Source organism: Anser brachyrhynchus, assembly GCF_964034855.1.
Source record: "Anser brachyrhynchus genome assembly, chromosome: 26".
Lineage (NCBI taxonomy): Eukaryota > Metazoa > Chordata > Aves > Anseriformes > Anatidae > Anser > Anser brachyrhynchus.
In genome coordinates this window covers 2,565,986-2,585,743 of record NC_137719.1, presented here as the reverse complement: position 1 = coordinate 2,585,743, position 19,758 = coordinate 2,565,986, and the positions used below count along the sequence as shown (strand labels likewise).

Below are 19,758 nucleotides of genomic sequence, written 5' to 3'. Positions count from 1 at the left end.
CCCCCCCCAGCCCTACGGGGACACGTGGCCCTGGGGGGGGTCCTCAGGTCCTCGGGGAGTCACCGAGGTGATGGCAGTGACAAACACCCTGCGTTTATTGGCGGTGCCAACCCCTGGCACCCAAGGGTCTCATGGGGACGCGGTGGTGGCACCGGGCCCCGCGCACCGCGCCGGTGCTGTCACCTCTGCTGTGGGCGCTGTCACCCCCCTGGTGGCTTCGGTCCTCGTCCCCACGGAGAGCAGTGTGCCGCTGGTCAGGGGCCCTGGATGGAGGACACGCGTCATGCACCATTGTCATGGGGCACCCTGGGGTGCTGCCACCCCCTGTCCCCCCCCGATGCCACCCACCTTGGGGACAGCCGTAGAGCCGGTTGACCCGCGCCACGTCGGAGGCGCTGAGCCCCCGCCGCTGCCCCAGCACCGCCCGGGGGTCCCGCAGGGGTGTGATGGTGGGCTCGGCCCCGCGGCTGAAGGCGTAGCTGGAGCGGGGGGGGAAAGAGCCAAAAAGCAATGAAATCACCCCAAAAAATATAACGGGGGGGGCAGGAGGAGGGGCCGGGGCTCACCGGCCGTAGTGCAGCACGGAGGAGTAGTCGTAGCCCACCAGCGTGTTGGCCGAGCGGGACTTCACGAAGTTGCCCTCAAAGCCTGTAAAGGGGGGGGGGATCAGAGGGGGAGGGCTGGCGGTGACACCCCCCCCAGCACCCAAGGGTGGGGGGCACCCAGCGGGGGGGGGCTCACCGGGCAGGACGTGGCTCCAGGCGATGCTGATGAAGGCGTCGCGGTCGGGCCGGCTGTGCTCGTGCCCGAAGCCCACCGCGTGCAGCAGCTCGTGCAGGGCCACCCCCTTGCCCCCCTGCAGGCACGGGGGAGCCAAGGAGAGGAGCTGCGGCCCCCCGGCACGGCCCACGCTGGAAAAGCACCTGGGGTTGGGGGGGGGGGGGGGTGTGTGTAGAAAAAAAACACAACAAAAACCCAACAAAACAGGACAAAAATAAGGTATCGACAGATGCACGGCAGCCCGGGGGGGTCCTGTGCTGTGCCCATGGGCCATGCCACAGGCACGCGTCTCCCGTCACCCGTGGGTGCCACCCTGTCACCCGTGGGTGCTCCCACCCTGTTTCCCACCCCCCCCCGGGGGCTCGCTGCCCCCCGCCCCACTCACCCGCCCATGGGGGCGATGACGACGAAGTCCCGCTGGTGGGCGCGGGGCACGAAGCGGACGCAGGTGAGCCTCGCCAAGTCGCCCAGCGCCTCCTCCAGCACCCGGGTGCTGCTTGGGTCTGGGGGGGGGGGGGGGGGGGCACGGCTCTGAGCCCCCCCCAGGCAGCTCTGAGCCCCCCCCGGGCAGCTCTGAGCCCCCCCCGGGCCCCCACGCTGCCCAGGCATCACCTACCGAAGCGCTCTGACAGCACGTAGGGGATCCAGACCAGCCCTCGCCTCTTTGGCCATTTGGGGTTTGCGGCTGCAAAAGCTCGGGAGGGGTCCTGGGGGGGCCGGACGCAGCCATCAGCACCCCCACACCACTGAGACCCCCCCCCAGTGCCCCCACCCCCCAAAAAAATCCCCCCCACACTCACCGCCCGCACGATGTCCCCTTCCAGCAGGGTGCCGGGACCGGGTGCCTGGGAGCGGGGTGAGCGCTGGGGGGGGGGGGCACAGGGGGTGAGGGTGGGGGCTCAGCCCCCCCCGTCCCACTGAATGAGCCCCAAAATGGGCTCAGGGTCACCCCCCCGTGCTGCCCCCCCCTCACCTCTGTTGATGCTGAGGATGGCGTCGCCCTGCGGGGTCTCGGTGGGGTCTGGGGTCCCCCGCTGCCCCGCAACCCCTGCGACACAGCAGTGGGGTGGGGAGGGGGACACGAGCCCCTCACGGGGGGGGGGTCCACAGCCCTACAACCCCCCCCCACCTCCCCCAGGTGGGTTTGTGGCAACGCACTCAATGCTGAGCATGCTTCAGCCACGGCAGTGCCCCAAAAACCACAGCAGGGCCCATGAACCCCTAAATGCTCCCCCAAATCCCAAATATTCCCCCAAATGGGGGGCAAATCCCCCCCACCCCCACCCCAAAACCCTCAGTGGGGAGGGGAGCCCCCCCTCACCCGCCAGCAGCCCAAGGAGGCCACCAAGGCCCAACCAAAGCCCAGCCATGGCCCCAACAAACCCCAAACCCCAAGGAAATGCCCCCCAGAAACCTTTATATGGGGCAGCTGGGCCCACGCCTGGAGGCTAATTAACAGCTAATTAATAATTAGAGCTGCACGGGGAGGGGCGCGTGGTGCCAGAACGGCAGCAGGTGTGGGATGCTGTAGGTACCAAGGGGATAACACAAACCCCGTAGCTGTTCTGGGGGGTGCACGGGGGGTCCCAGCCAGACCCCACAGGGGTTCGTTAACATCGGGGGCTAATTGGGGTCTCTTCTGCTTCAACAACTGGTGCCAGCCCCCGAGCTCCCTTTCTAGGGGTTTTGGCAGCCCGGAGCTGTCCCCCCGGCTGGGGGGGGTCGCACCCCAATATTTTGGGGGCCGTTTGTGCGGACTCACGGCCCCGCCAGGCGCTCGCCACCACCCAGCAGCGGGGCTGCTGCCACCACAGACCGTTTATTTGTGATTTTCTGCCATCCTACAGAGCCCCCCGCCCCCAGCGCCCCCCCCGCCGCGCCCCCCAGCCAGATAACCCCGGTGACACCACGGGGGGGTCGCCACGGTTTTGGGGTCCCCCCCATGCCGCGGGGATGCTGGGGAGCGGGGCTGCGGCGCCCCGGTTGGCGCTGGCAGAAAGGTTCCCCCTGAGCTCTGCCCTCCCCTACAAAGCAGCAGCAGCTAAAAACCAGCTCGCGGAGTCGTTTCCCCAGTTTGCCCAGTTTCCCCAGTCCAGGACGCCCGCGGCGAGAGGTCTTTTGGTGGAAAGGAACCAGCGACGAGGCGGTGAGGCGGTGCTGATCCCTCGGGGGCCCCACATCGGGCGTTAGGTGAAGTCCGGCAGCGCGGGGCCGCGATGTCCGGCGAGACCCCCAAATTTCTGGGCGCCGGAGTGCAGAGATGAGGAGGGACGGGACGGGGCGCCGCTGCCGGCCCCAAATAACGGCGTTGCTCCCTTTGCGGGGTGGGGGTACCGACGGGTACGGGGGGGGCGGTTACACGACACGACACTGCAGCGGTGTGGCCACGGAGGGACGCCGGGGGGGGGCCAGCACCCCCTTCCCCGGCCTCAGGCTGCCCGCAGAGGGGGCGCCGAGCTCGCGGGGAGGGGGCAAAAATGGGAGGCGAGGCGCCCGCGGCCGCCCTAGGCGTACTCCAGCTGGGCAGGGCTGCAGCTGCCCTCGCTCTTGTGCTCGGCCGCGGGCACGCCGGCCTTGCCCTCGCCGCCGCTCTCGAGGGGCTTGGCAGCCATATAGTCCCGCACCTCGATCTCCATCTTCTTGGCCTTCAGCGCCGCCGTGTGCAGCTTCTCCAGGAAGTCGGGCATACCTGCGGGGAGACGGCAGCGGTGAGCGGGGCTCAGCCCCGCCGGGAGCCTCCCGCCCGCCCCCTCCCCGCTCTCCTCTCTCTTTCCTTCCCCCCATTGCCAGCAGCCGCCAGGGCTGACACCCGGCTCGACTCCGAGCGGCCCCACGGAGGCGTTTTTTTGGTTTGGGTTCTCTCTTTTTTTCCTCTCGCGTTTCCTGCCCCCGGCCCCGAGCTCAGCGCAACCGCAAGGCAGCGAGGCTCCCCCGCAGATGTGCCTGGCGGTGAAACGGCCCCGGCAGCCCGGCTGAAACAGATGCTGGAGTGGTGGAGAACAAGTACGGGGTACTTTGGGGGGGGGGGTGTATTTTATTTTATTTTTTTTTATTTTTAAATGAAAACAAATCTCTCCTCTGACTCATGGAGGTCTCTGCAGGAAGGGCACAGAGCGTGCAGGAGGTCAGGGCCAAGCTCCTGGCAGCCCTGGGCAGAGCCCTCGCGCCCCAGCACTGCTGCAGGTGGCTCTGGAGCAAGCCTGGCTGGGAGCTGAGGTGCTGCGGGGCTCAACCCCCCCCCCCTCAGCCCCACCAGGGGCTTCCTAAAAGCTTCCCTCCCCCCCCACCCCACAGCTCCCTGCGGTTAAAGCCCTGCTGCAGCACACCCGGCGCTCACAGCAAGAGCTGAGAAGCACGAGCGCTGCCCTGGTGGGGTTACGGGGGCCTGAGGGTGCTGCCCCCAGCCCCCCCCAGGGGGGCACTGAGCGGCTCAAACCAGGCAAAACCAGGCCATGGGGTAAAAGGAGGGCTGGGGGGGCAGGGCAGGAGGTCGGGGTGCTGCGTGCGGTGAGCGGACGGCGTCGGACTCCACCGTCTACCGCAAAGCACGTGATGGGAAGAGGAAAAAAGAAAAAAAAAAGACAAGCTTTCGCAAGAAGCGGGTTTTGGTTTTATTCCCCCCCCTCCTCGAGGCGCCACCAGCGAGGAGCAGCTGGAGCCCCCAGGGACCCTACAAGCGTCCTTCTCCCCTTCCCCTTGAAGCTGGCCCCGTTGTGGGAGTCTCAAGAGGTGCTGCGCTCAGCAAAAGACAAAAGTTTTCTGCCCCGTTTGCTGACATAACAGGGAAGAACGACAGCCCAGAGCTGCTCCAAGGCTAATGCTGCTCTGAAGTACGGAAAACCCAACTCATTTTAGTATAAAAAAAATATATATATATAGAAATAAATAGAAATAAAAAGGATCCTGCTGTGTTTCTGTTCTGCCTGGACTCTTTCCTCCTCGCAGCCCGTGAGCCAGGCAGAGCTCCCTACCCGTGAGACGGGACCAGCCCCCAGGCCCCCCAGACCAAGGCAGGCTCCGTTTTTAAGCTATTTTACATCTTCCCTGCCCGGAGGGGGCTCAGGAAGGGGAAGGGGGGGAGCGCCCACGGGCAGCCAGAGCGAGGAGGCGGCGGGACGCCCCGCCAAGGGCCGGGTCGGCGCTCCCTAAGGCCGCAGGCAGCAACTCACCGCTCGAGACCATCCAGCTGACGCAGTACCGCGGGAACACTGTCTGCGGGTTGTCGCTGTACGTCAGCAAGTAGTCGAAACCGTTCTGGAAAAGGAAAAGGAGGCGGCTCCGTGAGCCCGGCCCGGCAGGCCGCCCACGGCCCCCTCAGCGAGCGCCGCTGGCTCTCAGGCATCGGAGGAAGCATTAAAGAGGGAAGCACCGCGGTGGTGCAGGGCAGGACGGACCCCGAGAGAGCACGCGGGGAGTTTTTGGAGAAGGTTTTGTGGAGAAGGAAGGAGTCAGGCACCTGCACTGACCCCGTGCAGCCCCTTCAGGCTCTAGGCGGCCTGCAGAGACCCAGCGACACTTGTTGTGAGGACACCGAGCACTACAAACAAGACTTGAGAGGCTCGAGGCTTTTTTAAAAGGCATCCGGGTCTCTGGAGCGACGCGTTTGGCTCCCCAGGGGCACCCAACTCCTGTAGGAAGGGCCTCGAGCTCCCGAGCCAGCACTTCCAGCCCCTACCCCCCAGATCACGACAAGCAGCCTCGCATCCGCGCCTCCCAGCCCCCGAGACGTGAGACGTACCTCGTCAAAGGTTTTGTGCGGACGGATAACCATCTGGGACTCGTAGGTCCTCACCCGAACGTACTCCGGGTCCTCTGGGACGCTCGGGTGCTCCACAGCCCTGCAGGGACAGAGAGCGGGCGTCAGGGCTCCGGACAGGGACGGCACCGAGCACCGGCTGACCTGGACTAGGTGGGGACTGGGGAGCGAGGTTTTTGAGAACAAGGCTGGATTTCCAAGAGAGCTCCTTCAGGTTTTGAAGGAGATTCAGAAAAAACTCACTGAACCTACACCCGGCTCTTAAAAGTTGGTCTCCGCTTCGTTTTACGGGTGGGAAACGAAGGCAAAGCGCTGCCGTAACTCAGCTGGACAAAAACCAGCCACCGACAAAGACGGGGAGCTCGAACCATCCCGCTGCTTCAGCTGCGGGGCACGACGTGACCCTGGCGCGAGACCCAGCGGATCACGGGGCACCAACGGCCTCGTGGCCTGGCAGGAAAACCTCGGGAGCTTGGCCAGGCCGACGCGGCGCACGTACCGCGACACCAGCACCATCAGGTTGTTCTCCTTGTCCACGCTGTAGCGGCGAACGTAGACGTAGTCTCGCGAATACATGGGGTACTGGGGGGGGAGAGAGAGCCGGCGTCAGCCCTGCCTGCTCGTGAGGCGTGGTGGGGAGGCAGAGGGGGAAAGGAGGAGGGACTCCCTCACCGGGAAGTGGGTCACCCAGTGAATCACTTCGGAGCCCGTGGCCAGGTCCCTCTCGATGACATCCAGCTTGATGACCAGCGAGTCCCACTTCTTCCTGTACTCAGTGTCCAGCTGGCCGCAAGGAGAGGCTGAGTCAGCACCACGCGTAACAATAACCGGCCCTGCTCCTCACCCCGTGGAAACACACCTCACCACGGCCACGGCTTCTAACACCGAGCAATTAAAGACTCCTGGGCGATGCCGGGAGAGAAGGGGCAGCGGAGGAGGGCTACGCTGCCCGGCAGGGCTCGTGGGAGGGAGGCAGGACCCGACCGGGGCGTGGGATAACTTTGTCCTGCTTCTGGCCTACGCTACGAGCTGTCCTGGGTCAGGGGAGGCCACGCAGACGGATGCCGTTCACCATCTCTCTCCCCCACCCCTCCGGCAGCAGGACTTGATCCCTACCCCACCACACGGGCGGGACTCCCGCTCACCTGGACGTTGAAGAACTGCCTGGGAGTCACGTCTGTGTACGTCCCAAACACTGCAGCAAAGAGAGAGCTTTCAGTCACGGGCAAACGCAAGTTTTTACACCCCACAAACCGACTTTCCCTTCTCGTCTTGCTGCACCGAGGCAGGCGTTGGGGCTGCGACCCCCCCCGAAGGGCTGTGAGGGGACGGGACGCGTGGAGGGGGAAGTAAAGGACGGGATTTCACATTTTTTCCTCCAGGCAGAGGCCAGGCGGGGCGCACGAGGCGCAGCCGGTGCCGGATGTGGGGAAGAAGCCGCGCGCAGGGCACAGCGGGCGGTACCTCGGTACTGGTACAGGTGGGTGCCCTCGATGGGGCGCCGCCAGAGCTTGAAGTGCTTCTTGTCCATGATCATCTCCCAGGGCTGCTCCCCGGGGGCGCGCACCGCGTCCCGCTCCGACGCGGGGTCCGGCCGCTGGTACTCGTCCGGGGAGCCGCCGCGAAGCATGGCCGAGATGTTCTCCATGTGCTTCATCTCCTGCGCCGAGCTGGGGGGACACAGAGCACAGTTAGAGACGAACCCAGGCACGGGATGGACGGAGCCCGGGGAGACCTGCAAAACCTTCTCGGCGAGCTAAAGGCAGCGCCTGGGGCTCGGTGCTGCAGGAAGGGTGCTGCCCCGTGCGGGGATCGCTCGCTGGGACGTGAAACACGCAGCCGGCCAGGTGCCGCAGCTTCCCCAGGCCTTTAACTTTGGTCCCGAGGGCCCTGTGTTATTACAGAGCACCACAAACTTCACTCTGGTGCGTCCGGAAGGGGCTCCCCACGCATTCCCCTGCAGTCGGAGCCCACTCCGTGGCTAAAAGCAGTCGCCAGGGGCTGCAGGACCCACGGCGGGGCCCTTCCTTCCAGGAGAGGAGCTCACACGAGCAGCTGCCTCACAGCCGCTGCTTCTCAGGGGAAGTGCCCGAGGGCGGCCGGGCAGAGCCCCGCGAGAGCAGGCACCGAGAGGAAGGGGGCGGCCAAACCTCCCGGCGGCGCCCCCGGGGCGGGGTTGGTTTTGTTGGTTCGGGAGCAGAACAGAGCGGGAGGAGCCCGGGGAAGGAGGGACGCGAGGAAGAAGCGTTTGGGGAAGGCGGCGACCGAGCGCTCGCGGCACCGGCACCGGGGCTGTGCTGAGTCAGCGCAGGAGCAGCGGCCAGGGACGGGGTGGCACTCGGGGGGTGGCATTCGGGGGAGGACGGAGAACCCGCAGCACCCCGAGAGGAGATGGGGGGGGGGGGGAAGAGGAGGGACCGGCACCGCTCCGGGGCTGCAGCAGCTCAGGAGCCCGAGCCGCAGGCGGCAGCTGGTGTTTGTAAGGCAAAGAGTACCGCCAGCCTCCCCCACAGCGGGAGGACAGCACAAGGGGCTCTGCACGCCATCAAAACCCCAAAAAGAAAACGTCAGAAAGGGAAAACCCGTGCGTTTGGAGCTGCAGCCCCCACCTGCGCCACCCCACAGCCAAACCTCCGGCCCAGCTCGCGGTGCAGCCCCCGCGGCCACTGGGTCCTCGCTCGCTGCCTGCGGCGCCTCCAGCCCCGCCACTGCCCCGAGACACTAATTACGTGGGGTAATTAGCATCGGCCTTAATGAAACCGCCGGCTGGGAGCTGTGAGGCAGGTCTCGCCCGTCGGGTGAGGGCAGGTTGGGGGTGCCGGGGAGCCCCCAGCCTGCGCTGCTCCTGCTCCGAAAGCGTCACACAGCGATCCCGTTCGCTGGCGCCTCCCGCTCCGGGAACAAAACCCCGCAGATTTATGGGGAGGGAGGCGGAAGGAGGCAGCTGCACCCCGATAAACGCGGGGAACGGAGGGGGAACCGCTCCCTCCGCAGGGCTTGGCCCCATCCCTCGTGAGCCGGCCCCTGTCCCGCAAGCGGAGGCGCCAAGAGCTGCAGCGTCCCAGCCCCGTGCCCGGCGGGTGCCAGCGCCAGGCCCCGCGATTTATTTCGGGCACGCCGGAGCAGCCGGGCCCCGCCGCAGGGCCCTGGGGTCAGGCTGACCTCTGCCTGGGGCGTCAGCACGCTTCAAACCGAACCCAACCCAACCCAACGCACCGGCAGCACCTGCTGGGAAGCACGCCCCTTCCTCCTCCCGTCCCTTGAGGCGTGCGAGGAGTAAAAACGCGACAAAACAGCTTAAATTCCCCCCAAAACGGGCCTGCGCTGCTGCCGAGATCGGGTGCTCGGGGAAGGCTGAGGGCTCGGAGCCCAGCGGCCTGCGGGCGTTTCTGCCCCAAACTCCTGGGCTTCCTCCCTGCTTTCCCCCTCCACGTCCCGAAGCCCCGAACCAGCTCCACAGCTAAGACTTGGTTTTAACCCCCCGAGGCGCACGTCGCACCCTGCTGGCTCCCGAGGGAACCGGCTCAGGGCCCTGCAAGCCCAAACCCAGAGCCAAGGCACGAGGAGGGGAGCAGCGAGCGGGGACATCAAGGCGAGGGCACCGGGAGGGGCTCGGGACCGTCCCCGTAACCTTGAAGCGAGCGGCTCGGCCCCGAGCTTAATCCCACGCCTAATCCAAGCCCTGCTGAGGCCACCACAAAGCGCCGCATTTGCTGTCCCCGTGTCGGCCCCAAAACACCTCGCAGCACGCGGGCGAGCCGCCTCCCCCGGGGATAAAAAGGGATTTCTCCTCTCCTGGGCCGCGTAAAGGTCATCAGCGCACACCTGAACGCCCCAAGGTGCCCCAAAGTGGGGCAAAGGGACGCAAGCGAGGGGCAGGCCTCATTAAGGCGAGGATTTAATTGATTATTAGCTAAGCTCCTTAGTGCAGCGCCGGGTACCGAGCTCCTACAGGGTACCAAGCACCCACAGGATGGCGCGGCCACGCGCTCGAGGCGCTGGGAGCTGGAATTGAAGAGGAGGAAAGGCGGCGCTGCCGCGGCGTGCCAGAGCTGCCCATTAAGTTTTAATTACTACCCCCCCCCCCCCAAGTCCCAGCCCGCGCTCACTAATTACGCTGCAACAAAGCCAGGGACGATTCCAAAAAGCACCAAAAAGAAAAAAAAAGCACCCAAACTGTCCTCATCCCACCACAGCGAGGGCACCCCAGGGTGTCTGGGGGGTGCTCACCCCACGCGTGTGGGTTTGGTGGGACATCCCCAGCCTGGGGCACCCTGTTGGGGGGGGGGAGTTGGGGGCCTTCCCCGGGGGTTTTGGGGTTAACCCCGTGCCTGGGGGGGGGGGTCGGGGGGGCTTTGGGGGATCACAAGAGTCAAGATTTTGTGGTAAGGGGGGGAGTTGGGGACCTTGTGAGGGCTTGGGGGGCACCCGCAGGAACGGGGTACGGGGTCAGGGGCATCCCCAAGAGCCTGGGGAACACCCCCAGGTGTGGGGGCTCAGGGAGCAACCCCAAGAGTTTGTGGAGGATCCTCTGTCATGGGGGTGGGCAAGGACCCTCTGCGGGGGGGTTTGGGGCCACCCTCAGGCATGGGGGGGGGTCAGGGACAGCCCCAAGAGCTTGAGGATACCTCCAGGTGTGAGACCTCACGCGGCAGCCCCAAGAATTTGGGGGGGGCCTCTGACATGGGGGGCTCATGGGGTGGACAAGGACCCTCCAGGGTGGCTCGAGACCACCCTGAGGCATGAGGGGGGGCTCAGGGGCACCCCGAAGAGCTCAGGGCCCACCCCCAGGTGTAGGGGCTCAGGGACACCCCCAAGAATTTGCCCCCCCCCAAACACGGGGGCTCAGGGGGCACCCCGAGGGGTTTTGGGGGGGTCCCTCTGAGTTGGGGGCACGCCAGGACCCTCGGGGGGGGGGGGGGGGGGCGGAACCTCCGACACGGGGGGGTTGTGGGGCGGGCAGGGACCCTCGGAGCGGGGCGCGGGGGGGAGGTGTCGGGGGGCACGCACCGCTGCAGCTCCTCCTCCTCGATGCGCTGCCCGTCCCACACGAAGACCCCGGCCAGGGCGGCCATGAGGCGGGCGGCGGCGAGGGCGGGGCGGCCCCGGGCCAGCCCCCGCCCCCCCCCGGGCCCTCCTCCTCCTCCTCCTCCTGCCCGCCGCCCCCCTCCCCTCTCCTCAGCCCCCCCGCCCCCCCGCTGCCGGCCCCGCCGCGGCCTCCTCGCCCGCTGCCCGCCGCCGGAGCCGCACTGCAGCAGACCCAGCAGGCCCAGCAGGCCGCGCCGCCCCGCCTGGCCCCCGGCGGGAGAAGGAGGAGGAGGAGGGCGGGGAGGAGGCGGCTGCAGGCCCGAAGCCGGCGGGCGGAAGCCCAGGCGCGAGGCCCGGGCGAGGAGGCCGAGGAGCGGCCGCCGCGGCTGCAACATGCCGCCGCTCTGCCCCCGCCGCCGTCGCGCGGCGTCTGACGTCAGCGCGCCGCGCCGCCCGCTCCTCATTGGGCGCCGCCGCCGCCGCCCCGCGCGGCGATTGGGTGGGGAGGGGGCGTGGGCGGGGCCTAAGGGGTGGGCGGGGACAGCGTGAGAGGGGGCGGGGCCTAGCGCGGGGATGCGGCCCCGCCCGGGGGGCTGGGGGCGGGGCTGGGGGGGGGCATGGGGCTGTGGGGGGGGGCACAGGGCTTCGGTTGGTGGGGGGGGCACCGGCCTTCATGTATCGGGGTGTGGGGGACGCGGGCCCTCATTTATTGGGGTGTGGGGGCCACGGGACTTTATTTATTGGGGTGCACAGCACAGGCCTGTATTTGTAGGGGTACGGGGGGCACAGGCCTTTATTTATTGGGGCTTGGGGCACCAGCCTTTCTTTATTGGGGTGCAGGGGGCACAGACCTTTATTTATTGGGGTTTAGGGGCACCAGCCTTTATTTATTGGGGTTTAGGGGCACCAGCCTTTATTTATTGGGGTGTAGGGGGCACAGACCTTTCTTTATTGGGGTTTAGGGGCACAGACCTTTCTTTATTGGGGTGCACAGCACAGGCCTGTATTTGTTGGGGCACAGGGGGCACAGGCCTTTATTTATTGGGGTTTGGGGCACCAGCCTTTATTTATTGGGTTGTGGGGGCCACAGGCCTATATTTATTGGGGTGCACAGCAGCAACCTTTATTTATTGGGGTGTGGGGGACACCTAGCCTTTATTTAGTGGGGTGCAGGATTACAGGGCATTATTTATTGGGGTGCTGGGGGCACAGCCCTTTATTGGGGTGCAGGGTACAGGCCTTTATTTACTGGGGTCCAGGGGGCACAGAACTTTATTTATTGGGGTTTAGGGGCACAGACCTTTATTTATTGGGGTACACAGCAGCAACCTTTATTTATTGGGGTGCAGCAGTACAGGCCACTATTTCTTGGGGTGCTGGGGGCACAGCGCTTTATTGGGGTGCAGGGTACACACCTTTTATTTATCGGGGTGCGCAGGACTTTATTGAGATATGGGGGCATAGGACTTTATTTATTGGGGTGGGGGTCCCCAGCCTTTATTCATGGGGGTGCAGGGCACAAGGCTTTATTTATTAGGGTCTATGGCACAGGCCTTTATTTATTGGGGTGCTGGACACTGGCCTTTATTTATTGGGGTGTGGGGACTCAGACCCTTATTTATTGGGGTGTCGGAGGCACAGGCCTTTATTTATTGGGGTGCAGAGGGCACAGGTCTTTATTTATTGGGGTGCGTGGCAGCAGGCGCAGGCCAGGGGCGTTTCTTGGGGTTCGGGGCACAGGCACTCAGGGGGGTGCAGGGCAATGGGGTGCGGGCGAGGGCATTTCTTGGGGCGCACAGGGCACGGGGCAGGGCCGGTTATTGGGGTGGGGGGCGCAGGCCTTTATAGGGGCGCAAGGATCGGGGGGCACAGGGTGCGGGGGGGGGACTTAGGAGGGTGCCGATGTGCGGGGCGCAGGGCAGCGACATATAGCGGGGATATTTATCGGGGCGCGGGGGTTTATCGGGGTGCAGAGCAGCAAGAGGGGGGAGCAGCGCGGAGCCCCCCACCCGGCTTTAGGAGAAAACCCGGCTGCGATCCCCCCCCCCCCCCCCAGCCCCCGGTTTCGGGAACAAAGCGCAGGCAGGCACCGGGCACTATGTACACGGGTTTTATTCCTCTGGAAAAGGGCAGGGCGCGGGACGGGGCCGAGGCGCGGGACACGGGGGACACGGGGACGGTGACAGAGGGGGGACACGTGGCCCCCCCCCACCCCAACGCCTCGGGGACCTCCCCGCGTCCTGCCCCGACCTCCCGGGGCTACATTTGTTAGTAGGGCGGGGGGTGTCGCGCCCTTTTCCTTTTTTGGGGTTTTTACAGAAATACAGTGTTTATGCACAAGACTATTTACAGACGAGCCCTCTCTTGCATAGAGGCGCCGGGGGGGGGTGGACCCAAATCATTTTCCGGACGCCCCAACACCCCCAGACCTGGTTGGTTTTTTTTTTTGGCCGAGGGGGCAGCAGCGGGGCGGAGGGACAGGGCGAACCGCGCCGGGGCCGCGCTGAACCCTTCAGATCGTGCTGCCGCTGCCCGGATCAAAACCCCGATGGTTTTGGGGCCGTGACGGAGCCACCCCGGTCACACCCTGAGCCCCAGCGGGCGGCCGAATCTGCGGCGGGGTGCGGGAGGAAGAGGAGCGAGCGGGACGAAGCAGCCGGTGGCAGGGAACAGGGGGAGAAGCGTCAGGAAGAGGGGAGCAGCATCGCGCAGCGTGCCTGCCCTAAAACTCCTCCCGGAGCCCCCCGCTGCTCCCCGGGCTGGTGTCCCCCCGCCCCCGCATAGCTTTCTCTGCTCGATTTGCCCCAAACGGCCCCAAAACAAGGCTGCTCTCCTTGCTGGCTGCTGTCTCGCTTTGGCTGCGGGACTCTCGGCACCGTGTGGCTCCTGGCAGCGTGCCCGGGGGCTGGCGGAGTAGCGGGGCGGCGAATTAATTAATTAATTAAAAGCAGGTGGGGGGGGCAGAAAAAAAAAACACTAAAAAGGAGCGAAAAGCAGACCAGTCCGATTTCCCCGGAGGTCGGGAACTTGCATAAAAGCTACGGCCGCAGGCGCCCACCTCGGAGCTGCTTCTCGGGGCCGGCGCCACACAAAAACCTCGGTTTTTTTTTTTTGTTTGTTTGTTTGTTTTCCTTGGGTTTGCAGCCCGGGGCGGTGCCGCAGGGGCGCGGGTCGCTCCCGGGGCAGCTCCTCCGGCAGCCGGTGCCGTGCCTCCCCCTGCCAACCTCACCGCGGGCACGGCGGCGTCCTCGAAGCGTCCCCGGCGGGCGGCGAGCCTCGCCGGTAAAGTGCAAAACGGGCGCGACGGGCACGAGCCACGGGAGGGGAGCGGTGGCGGTGCTGTGCCTGCCCCCGTCGCGGGGGTCGCGGGGGTGCTGCGGCGCCCTCCTCGCCCACGGCGCCTTCCCCACGCGCACGAAGACGCTCGCACGCGTGCGTGCCCGGCGGCGCAGCCGTGGCGGGGCTGGGGCCGAGCTCGCGGGCTCCGTCCCGGCGCCGCCTGCCCTCGGTCCGCGGGGGAAGGAGGGCTCGGGGGAGCCGCGGGGTTAAAACCGCGCCGCGGGGGGTTGCGGAAACAGGGGGGCGGCTTTGGAGCGTGCCCCCCCCCCAGTCTCTAAATCCATCTCTAAAACCAGTCCTTCGCACGGGAGAGCCAGCACGGTGCCCCGACGGCGAAGCAGCCGGGACCGGCGGCCTCGGGCGAGGGCAGGTTTCGGGGGGCACGGAGCCTCGCACGCGCCCCGGAGCCGCGGCGGCCTCAGGGGGTGTAGGCCGGGGGTGGCTGGAACTGGTTGATCACCTCGTACTCGGCCGGGTAGGGCTCGTTCTCCTCCATCTCCGACAGCAGCTCCAGGGCCTGCTCCTCCTCCTCGGTGGGGTAGTGGCGCAGCAGGTTGGCGGCGGTGGCGAGGATGGAGGCGCCCCCGGCCCCTGCCACCAGGTAGAAGCTGACGGCGAAGGTGACGTAGACCTGGGAGCCGTGGTACTTCTTGTGCTGCTGCTGCTGCGCCAGGATCAGCTCCGAGGCCCAGTAGCAGAACCCGATGACGGTGGCGCACTGCAGGACTGGGGGCGCGGGGATGGGGGGGGAAGGACAGAGGTCGAGGCACCAGGAAGAAATAAAAATCAGTGAATTTACTTCGTGGCTAAGGCAGGAGCCCCCCCACGGCTGTGCTCTGTTTGTCAGGGGCATGGAGCGGGCAGGGGGAGGCACTGGGGCAGAACTGGGTCTGCCCAGCCCGTGGATGTCCCAGAAGCCTGAAATTCATCACGGGAGGGAGGAAAGCACGGCACGCGGCGGGGAGAGGAGCTCAGCGTGACGGCCAACCGTCACGAGAAGGGGCAGGGCGTGCTCAGCACCTCCCTTCGAGCCTGGACGCTGAACTAAGGGTATTTGTCCCGGTCTCTGCCGGCGAGCTGGGCTAAGGAGGAAAAGCAGCAGAAAAACAAAGGAGCTCCTTTGGCGTGGCTCTGAGGAAGCAAACCAGCTCGCCCGGCTCACAAAAAAGGAGGAGGAGCAGCGAGGCCGTGAGGCTCAAGGGTTTTTGTGACCCACACGGAGCTCCACGGACACCTCGGCACCCTGAGCTCGACACTGTGGGCACTGCAGCTCGGCCCAGCAGCTCAGCGCTCGCAGCTCAGCGCTCCAACACGGGCAACACCGGCAGGGAGCCGGGGACGTAAACTGCCCTCAGCCTCCTGAGGGTGACGCACAGCACCCGACCTTCCCCAGAAGGGCACGGCTCTGCGCCACGGGAGCTCTTTGAGAAGCAAAACTCACCGCTCCGTGCCCGTTTGGAGGCGCTTGATGTTCATCCCTGACCTCTTACCCCCGGATTTAGCTCCGATTGGGAGGTCAGAGCTGCCCTTGAGGCCTCTGAGGCTGCTCTGGCTGGAAAAGGAGCGAAGGGAGAGCTCCGCGCGTAGGCTGGGCAGCGCAGCCCCGAGCTGAAAAACCCCTTTCCTCAGATCGGGGAAGGAAATTTGGGTTTTCCCCCCGCGCAGCCGGAGTGAGAGCCCTGCACGGTGCTGCCGGGCGTTACCTGTGAGGATGTGGGCGAAAGCGTAGCGGCGAGTGATCTTCAGCGCCGGGTGCTTGGGCCCGAAGACGTCCAGCAGGAAGGCCGAGAGGCTGCAGATGATGCCCAGGAAGCAGAAGGCGGCGATGACGCGCAGCAGCAGCACGGTCTGGGGGTTCATGCAGTAATCTGCGGGGAGATGGGGCTGCTGAGCACGGCCACGCCGGCCCCACGCGGCCGCGGAGCCAGCGGCGCGCTTCCTTTTTGACCCAACTCCTCCCCGGCGTCACGACAGGCACGGCGGCTTCATCCCGCCCAGAGCTCTCCTCCGGGGTTTGAGGCCTGGTGCTGGGCACCTCTGGGTGCCCTCCATAAACCCGACCTTTGTTCCGCTGCAGCCGGGCAGCGCCTTTTATAGGGTGCCGCTGCGGTGGAAATGGAAGCTAAGGGAACGCCTCCGAACAGCCAGGACAACAAACCGGGCCGCGCAGGTTCCTTATTTGATGTTAAACCGGGAATTTTACTGGAAAGCCTCCTCGCTCCGACACCGCGTCCCGCTGGCGACCAGCCCCGCTGCAGGGGAGGTCCCAAGCAGAGCTCGGCTTCGGAGCTGAACGAAGCCTGGCCCCGCATCTCCCTGTCCGAGCCTGGTGCTGCCGGGGCACGCCGACGGCCTCACCCCGCAGAATTTAACCCCATTTACCCGTGTCTCAGGCACGCCGAGCCCTCGGGCCGGCCAAGGTGCTGCCAGACCCGCCCCGGGACGGGCAGCGTCCTGCCCAGCTCCCCAGGAGTCACCTCCCTGGGAGCTGTTTACGAGCAGCACCTGACGCAGCCTGGGGACAAACCCTTCAATTAGGGGAAAATTAGCGCGCAGACGTGGCGGGATGCTCTTCCTGGCGGCTCACCGGGGCTCTGCGCCGCGGCGACCCCGCAAACACGAAGGGCGTTCGCCCTAAAGGCGTGCGGGGACGATGCTGCCCCAGGCTGCGCGGGCAAACCGGGTGGGTTCGCGCCAGAAAAACACCCGTGGGTGGGGAGAGGAAGAAGGAAAGGGGCTCGGGGTGGCTGAGCCCCGAGCTGAAGGAAAGCGAGCAGCCTGTTGGAGCAGGGGCGCCGGGACAGCAGGGTGCCCACGCCGTGCGACGTGCCGCTTGAAAGGAGGAGCGGGCGCGTGGTTCTAACTCCAGGCGTGTCAGAGGGATGAATAAAAAGGCAAAAAGCACTCAGATCGGGGCTTTTCTCCTGTCCGGATTCAGCTCCTAGCCCCAAGGCAGGGCGACAAAGCCAGCAGGAGCCCCTCGGAACCGCGCGTTCCAAACACCCCCAGCACAGGGCACAGCTCGGCCGCTGCCACCCCAAACCCCTTCCGTGCTGGGAGGGCAGGGCGCTGCTCCCTTCTTCCCCTTCTCCTCTCACCACCGAGCCGTTCTTGCGCTTCCCAGTCTCTACGGGGCGGTGCGAGCGCTTCCTGGCTCGAACACGGAAGGAGAAGCGAGGGGGATCCCAGGGGAAGTGGAAACCTTGGCTAAAAGCCACAGCGGGTACAAGTGGGCTGTCTGTCTGTCTGTCAGTCCGTCCGCCTGCCTGCCCCGGGTGGCATGCAGAGCTGGAGTGACAGCCTGGGGCCTCCTGGGAGCACTCAGTGTGGTGTTGAGGGCACGGGGAGCTTCGAAGCAGCTGCCCCGTAGGATAACCTGAGCTGGAGGGGACCCGCACGGAGCCCTGCTGCTGCCTCCACTCAGCACCACCAGCAATTAATCCGTGGGCCTGAGCGCTGGCCGAGTGCTTCCTGAACTCCAGAAACCATCAGGGCTGGGAAAGCCCTCCTCATCTGGCCCAGCCACCCCCTGCCACCACTGTCACCACCGAGCCATGTCCCCGAGCACCAGGCCCAACCTCTCCTTGAACACCCCCCGGGACGGTGACTCCCCCACCTCCCTGGGCGACCATTTCTGAGGAGAAATGTCTCCTCATTTCCAACCTAAACCTCCCCTGGCACAACTTGAGGCCATTCCCTCTTGTCCTGTCACATTTACCCGTGAGAAGAGGCCGACCCCCAGCTCCCCACACCTTCCTTTCAGGTAGTTGCAGAGAGCAATAAGGTCTCCCCTGAGCCTCCTCTTCTCCAGACCAAACACCCCCAGGTCCCCCAGCCGCTCCCCACAGGACTTGTGTCCCAGGCCCTTCACCAGCTTCGTAGCCCTTCTCTGGGCACGCTGCAGGGCCTCGATGTCCTCCTTGCAGTGAGGGGCCCAAAGCTGAGCACAGCACTCGAGGTGCGGCCTCACCAGAGCCGAGTACAGGGGGACGATCACCTCCCTGCTCCTGCTGGCCGCACTGTTTCTGATACAAGCCAGGGTGCCGCTGGCCCTCCTGGCCCCCTGGGCACGCTGCCGGCTCATGTCCAGGCGAGCACCCAGCGACACCCCCAGATCCCTTCCCCCCGCACAGCTCCCAGCCACCCCGCCCCAGCCCCGCGGCACCCCGTGGGGTCGCTGTGCCCAGGTGCAGGACCCGGCACTGAGCCATGGCGAACCCCAGCCGGGAGAGGCCCCCACGTCCCTGGGAGCCCGTCCCAGCGCCCGACCACCTCTGGGTGCAGGACCCCTCCCTGACCCCCACCCTGACCCTCCCCCGTCCCGGCTCCCTGCTGCTCCCTCGGGTCCTGGCGCTGTCCCCAGGGAGCAGAGCTCAGCACCTGCCCCTCCGCTGCCCGGGGAGGAAACTGGGGGCTGCCTGCCAGGCCTCCCCTCAGCCTCCTCCCGGGGAGTACGAACCCGAGCACCCTCCTCTCCCTTCCCCAGCCCCTACACCCCCAGGGCCCAAACCTACACCCCTGGGACCTGCTCCTACATCCTAAGACCGGCTCCTAACCCCCTTCTCCTGCCCCTAAACCCCCAGGATCTGCCCCTAAACCCCCTTCCCTTGGTCCCTACACCCCCGGGGACTGGCTCCTACACCTTAGGACCAGCTCCTAACTCCCTTCTCCGGCCCCTAAACCCCCAGGATCCGCCCCTACACCCCTTCCCCTGCTCCCTACACCCCTGGGGCCACTCCCTAACCCCCTTCCCAGGCCCCTAAACCCCCGGGACTGGCCCCTACACCCCTTCCCCCAGCCCCTAACCCCCCGGGGTCGGCCCCTAAACCCCCTTCCCCTGGCCCCTACACCCCCGGTGCCTGACTCTACACCCCCGGGGACCGGCTCCTACCCAATGCGTCCCCCGGGCCCTACAGTCCCGGGACCTGCCCTTACAGCCCCGGGACCTGCCCTTACAGCCCCGGGACCTGCCCTTACAGCCCCGGGACCTGCCCTTACAGCCCCGGGACCTGCCCTTACAGCCCCGGGACCTGCCCTTACAGCCCCGGGACCTGCCCTTACAGCCCCGGGACCTGCCCTTACAGCCCCGGGACCTGCCCTTACAGCCCCGGGACCTGCCCTTACAGCCCCGGGACCTGCCCTTACAGCCCCGGGACCTGCCCTTACAGCCCCGGGACCTGCCCTTACAGCCCCGGGACCTGCCCTTACAGCCCCGGGACCTGCCCTTACAGCCCCGGGACCTGCCCTTACAGCCCCGGGACCTGCCCTTACAGCCCCGGGACCTGCCCTTACAGCCCCGGGACCTGCCCTTACAGCCCCGGGACCTGCCCTTACAGCCCCGGGACCTGCCCTTACAGCCCCGGGACCTGCCCTTACAGCCCCGGGACCTGCCCTTACAGCCCCGGGACCTGCCCTTACAGCCCCGGGACCTGCCCTTACACCCTTACCCGGGTCCCTACACCCCGGGGCCTGCCCCTAACCCCCTTCCCACGGCCCCTCCGCCCCCGGGACCGACCCCAAGCCCCCGGTCCCCGCCCCTATCCCCCCTCCCCGGTGCCCCCCCCGCCCCGTCTCACCGCGCAGCAGCTCGGGCTCCACGTAGCCCAGCACGTCGGCGACGCCCAGCTCCTGCCGGCCGCAGGTGCCGCCGTGGATGCGGAGCCAGGCGGGCTCGGCCAGCGCCGTGCACAGCGCCGTGATGGACAGCGCCCCGGGCAGCGCCGACGCCAGGCTCCGCTCCGGTTGCTTCGGCAGCCCCCCCCCGCCGCCGCCGGCCCCGCCGCCCGCCGCTCCTCGCCGCCGCCGCCCGCCGGGCAGCCCCGGCCCGCCGGGGGTGTACATGGCGCCCGGCCCCG

At 66.6% G+C, this 19,758-nt stretch overlaps 3 protein-coding genes across 3 annotated transcripts; all 3 read right to left on the bottom strand.

The window, feature by feature from the left end:
• Positions 1–77: 77 nt before the first annotated feature.
• On the bottom strand, positions 78–2,181 carry ASTL (astacin like metalloendopeptidase). The gene is made up of 9 exons (XM_080568556.1): positions 2,102–2,181; positions 1,754–1,828; positions 1,581–1,643; positions 1,397–1,487; positions 1,166–1,283; positions 742–923; positions 567–648; positions 349–479; positions 78–263 (listed from the first exon to the last, which is right to left on the bottom strand). The coding sequence occupies exons 5-9, from the start codon at positions 1,171–1,173 to the stop codon at positions 130–132; spliced, it is 537 nt and encodes a 178-aa protein (XP_080424682.1). The 5' UTR covers positions 1,174–1,283; positions 1,397–1,487; positions 1,581–1,643; positions 1,754–1,828; positions 2,102–2,181; the 3' UTR covers positions 78–129.
• A 399-nt stretch (positions 2,182–2,580) lies between these two features.
• On the bottom strand, positions 2,581–10,993 carry STARD7 (StAR related lipid transfer domain containing 7). The gene is made up of 8 exons (XM_080568555.1): positions 10,547–10,993; positions 7,001–7,206; positions 6,682–6,731; positions 6,209–6,319; positions 6,036–6,118; positions 5,519–5,618; positions 4,950–5,034; positions 2,581–3,469 (listed from the first exon to the last, which is right to left on the bottom strand). The coding sequence occupies exons 1-8, from the start codon at positions 10,957–10,959 to the stop codon at positions 3,285–3,287; spliced, it is 1,233 nt and encodes a 410-aa protein (XP_080424681.1). The 5' UTR covers positions 10,960–10,993; the 3' UTR covers positions 2,581–3,284.
• A 3,184-nt stretch (positions 10,994–14,177) lies between these two features.
• On the bottom strand, positions 14,178–19,744 carry TMEM127 (transmembrane protein 127; the record flags this gene model as incomplete). The annotated part of the gene is made up of 3 exons (XM_080568554.1): positions 14,178–14,629; positions 15,607–15,771; positions 19,480–19,744. The coding sequence occupies 3 exons, from the start codon at positions 19,742–19,744 to the stop codon at positions 14,322–14,324; spliced, it is 738 nt and encodes a 245-aa protein (XP_080424680.1). The 3' UTR covers positions 14,178–14,321.
• Between the last annotated feature and the right edge of the window lie 14 nt (positions 19,745–19,758).

Bases quoted from the DNA above. Each gene is read 5' to 3' on its own strand.
- ASTL (XM_080568556.1), bottom strand. The intron at 480-566 runs GTGAGCCCCGGC...CCCCCGCTCCAG, and splicing joins TCCGTGCTGCACTACGGCCG to CTACGCCTTCAGCCGCGGGG. The intron at 264-348 runs GTGGGTGGCATC...TCCTCCATCCAG, and splicing joins GCTCTACGGCTGTCCCCAAG to GGCCCCTGACCAGCGGCACA.
- STARD7 (XM_080568555.1), bottom strand. From the start codon at position 10,959: ATGTTGCAGCCGCGGCGGCCGCTCCTCGGCCTCCTCGCCCGGGCCTCG. The intron at 6,320-6,681 runs GTGAGCGGGAGT...CCTTGCGGCCAG, and splicing joins GGCAGTTCTTCAACGTCCAG to CTGGACACTGAGTACAGGAA. The intron at 5,035-5,518 runs GTACGTCTCACG...TTCCTTTTCCAG, and splicing joins CGCACAAAACCTTTGACGAG to AACGGTTTCGACTACTTGCT.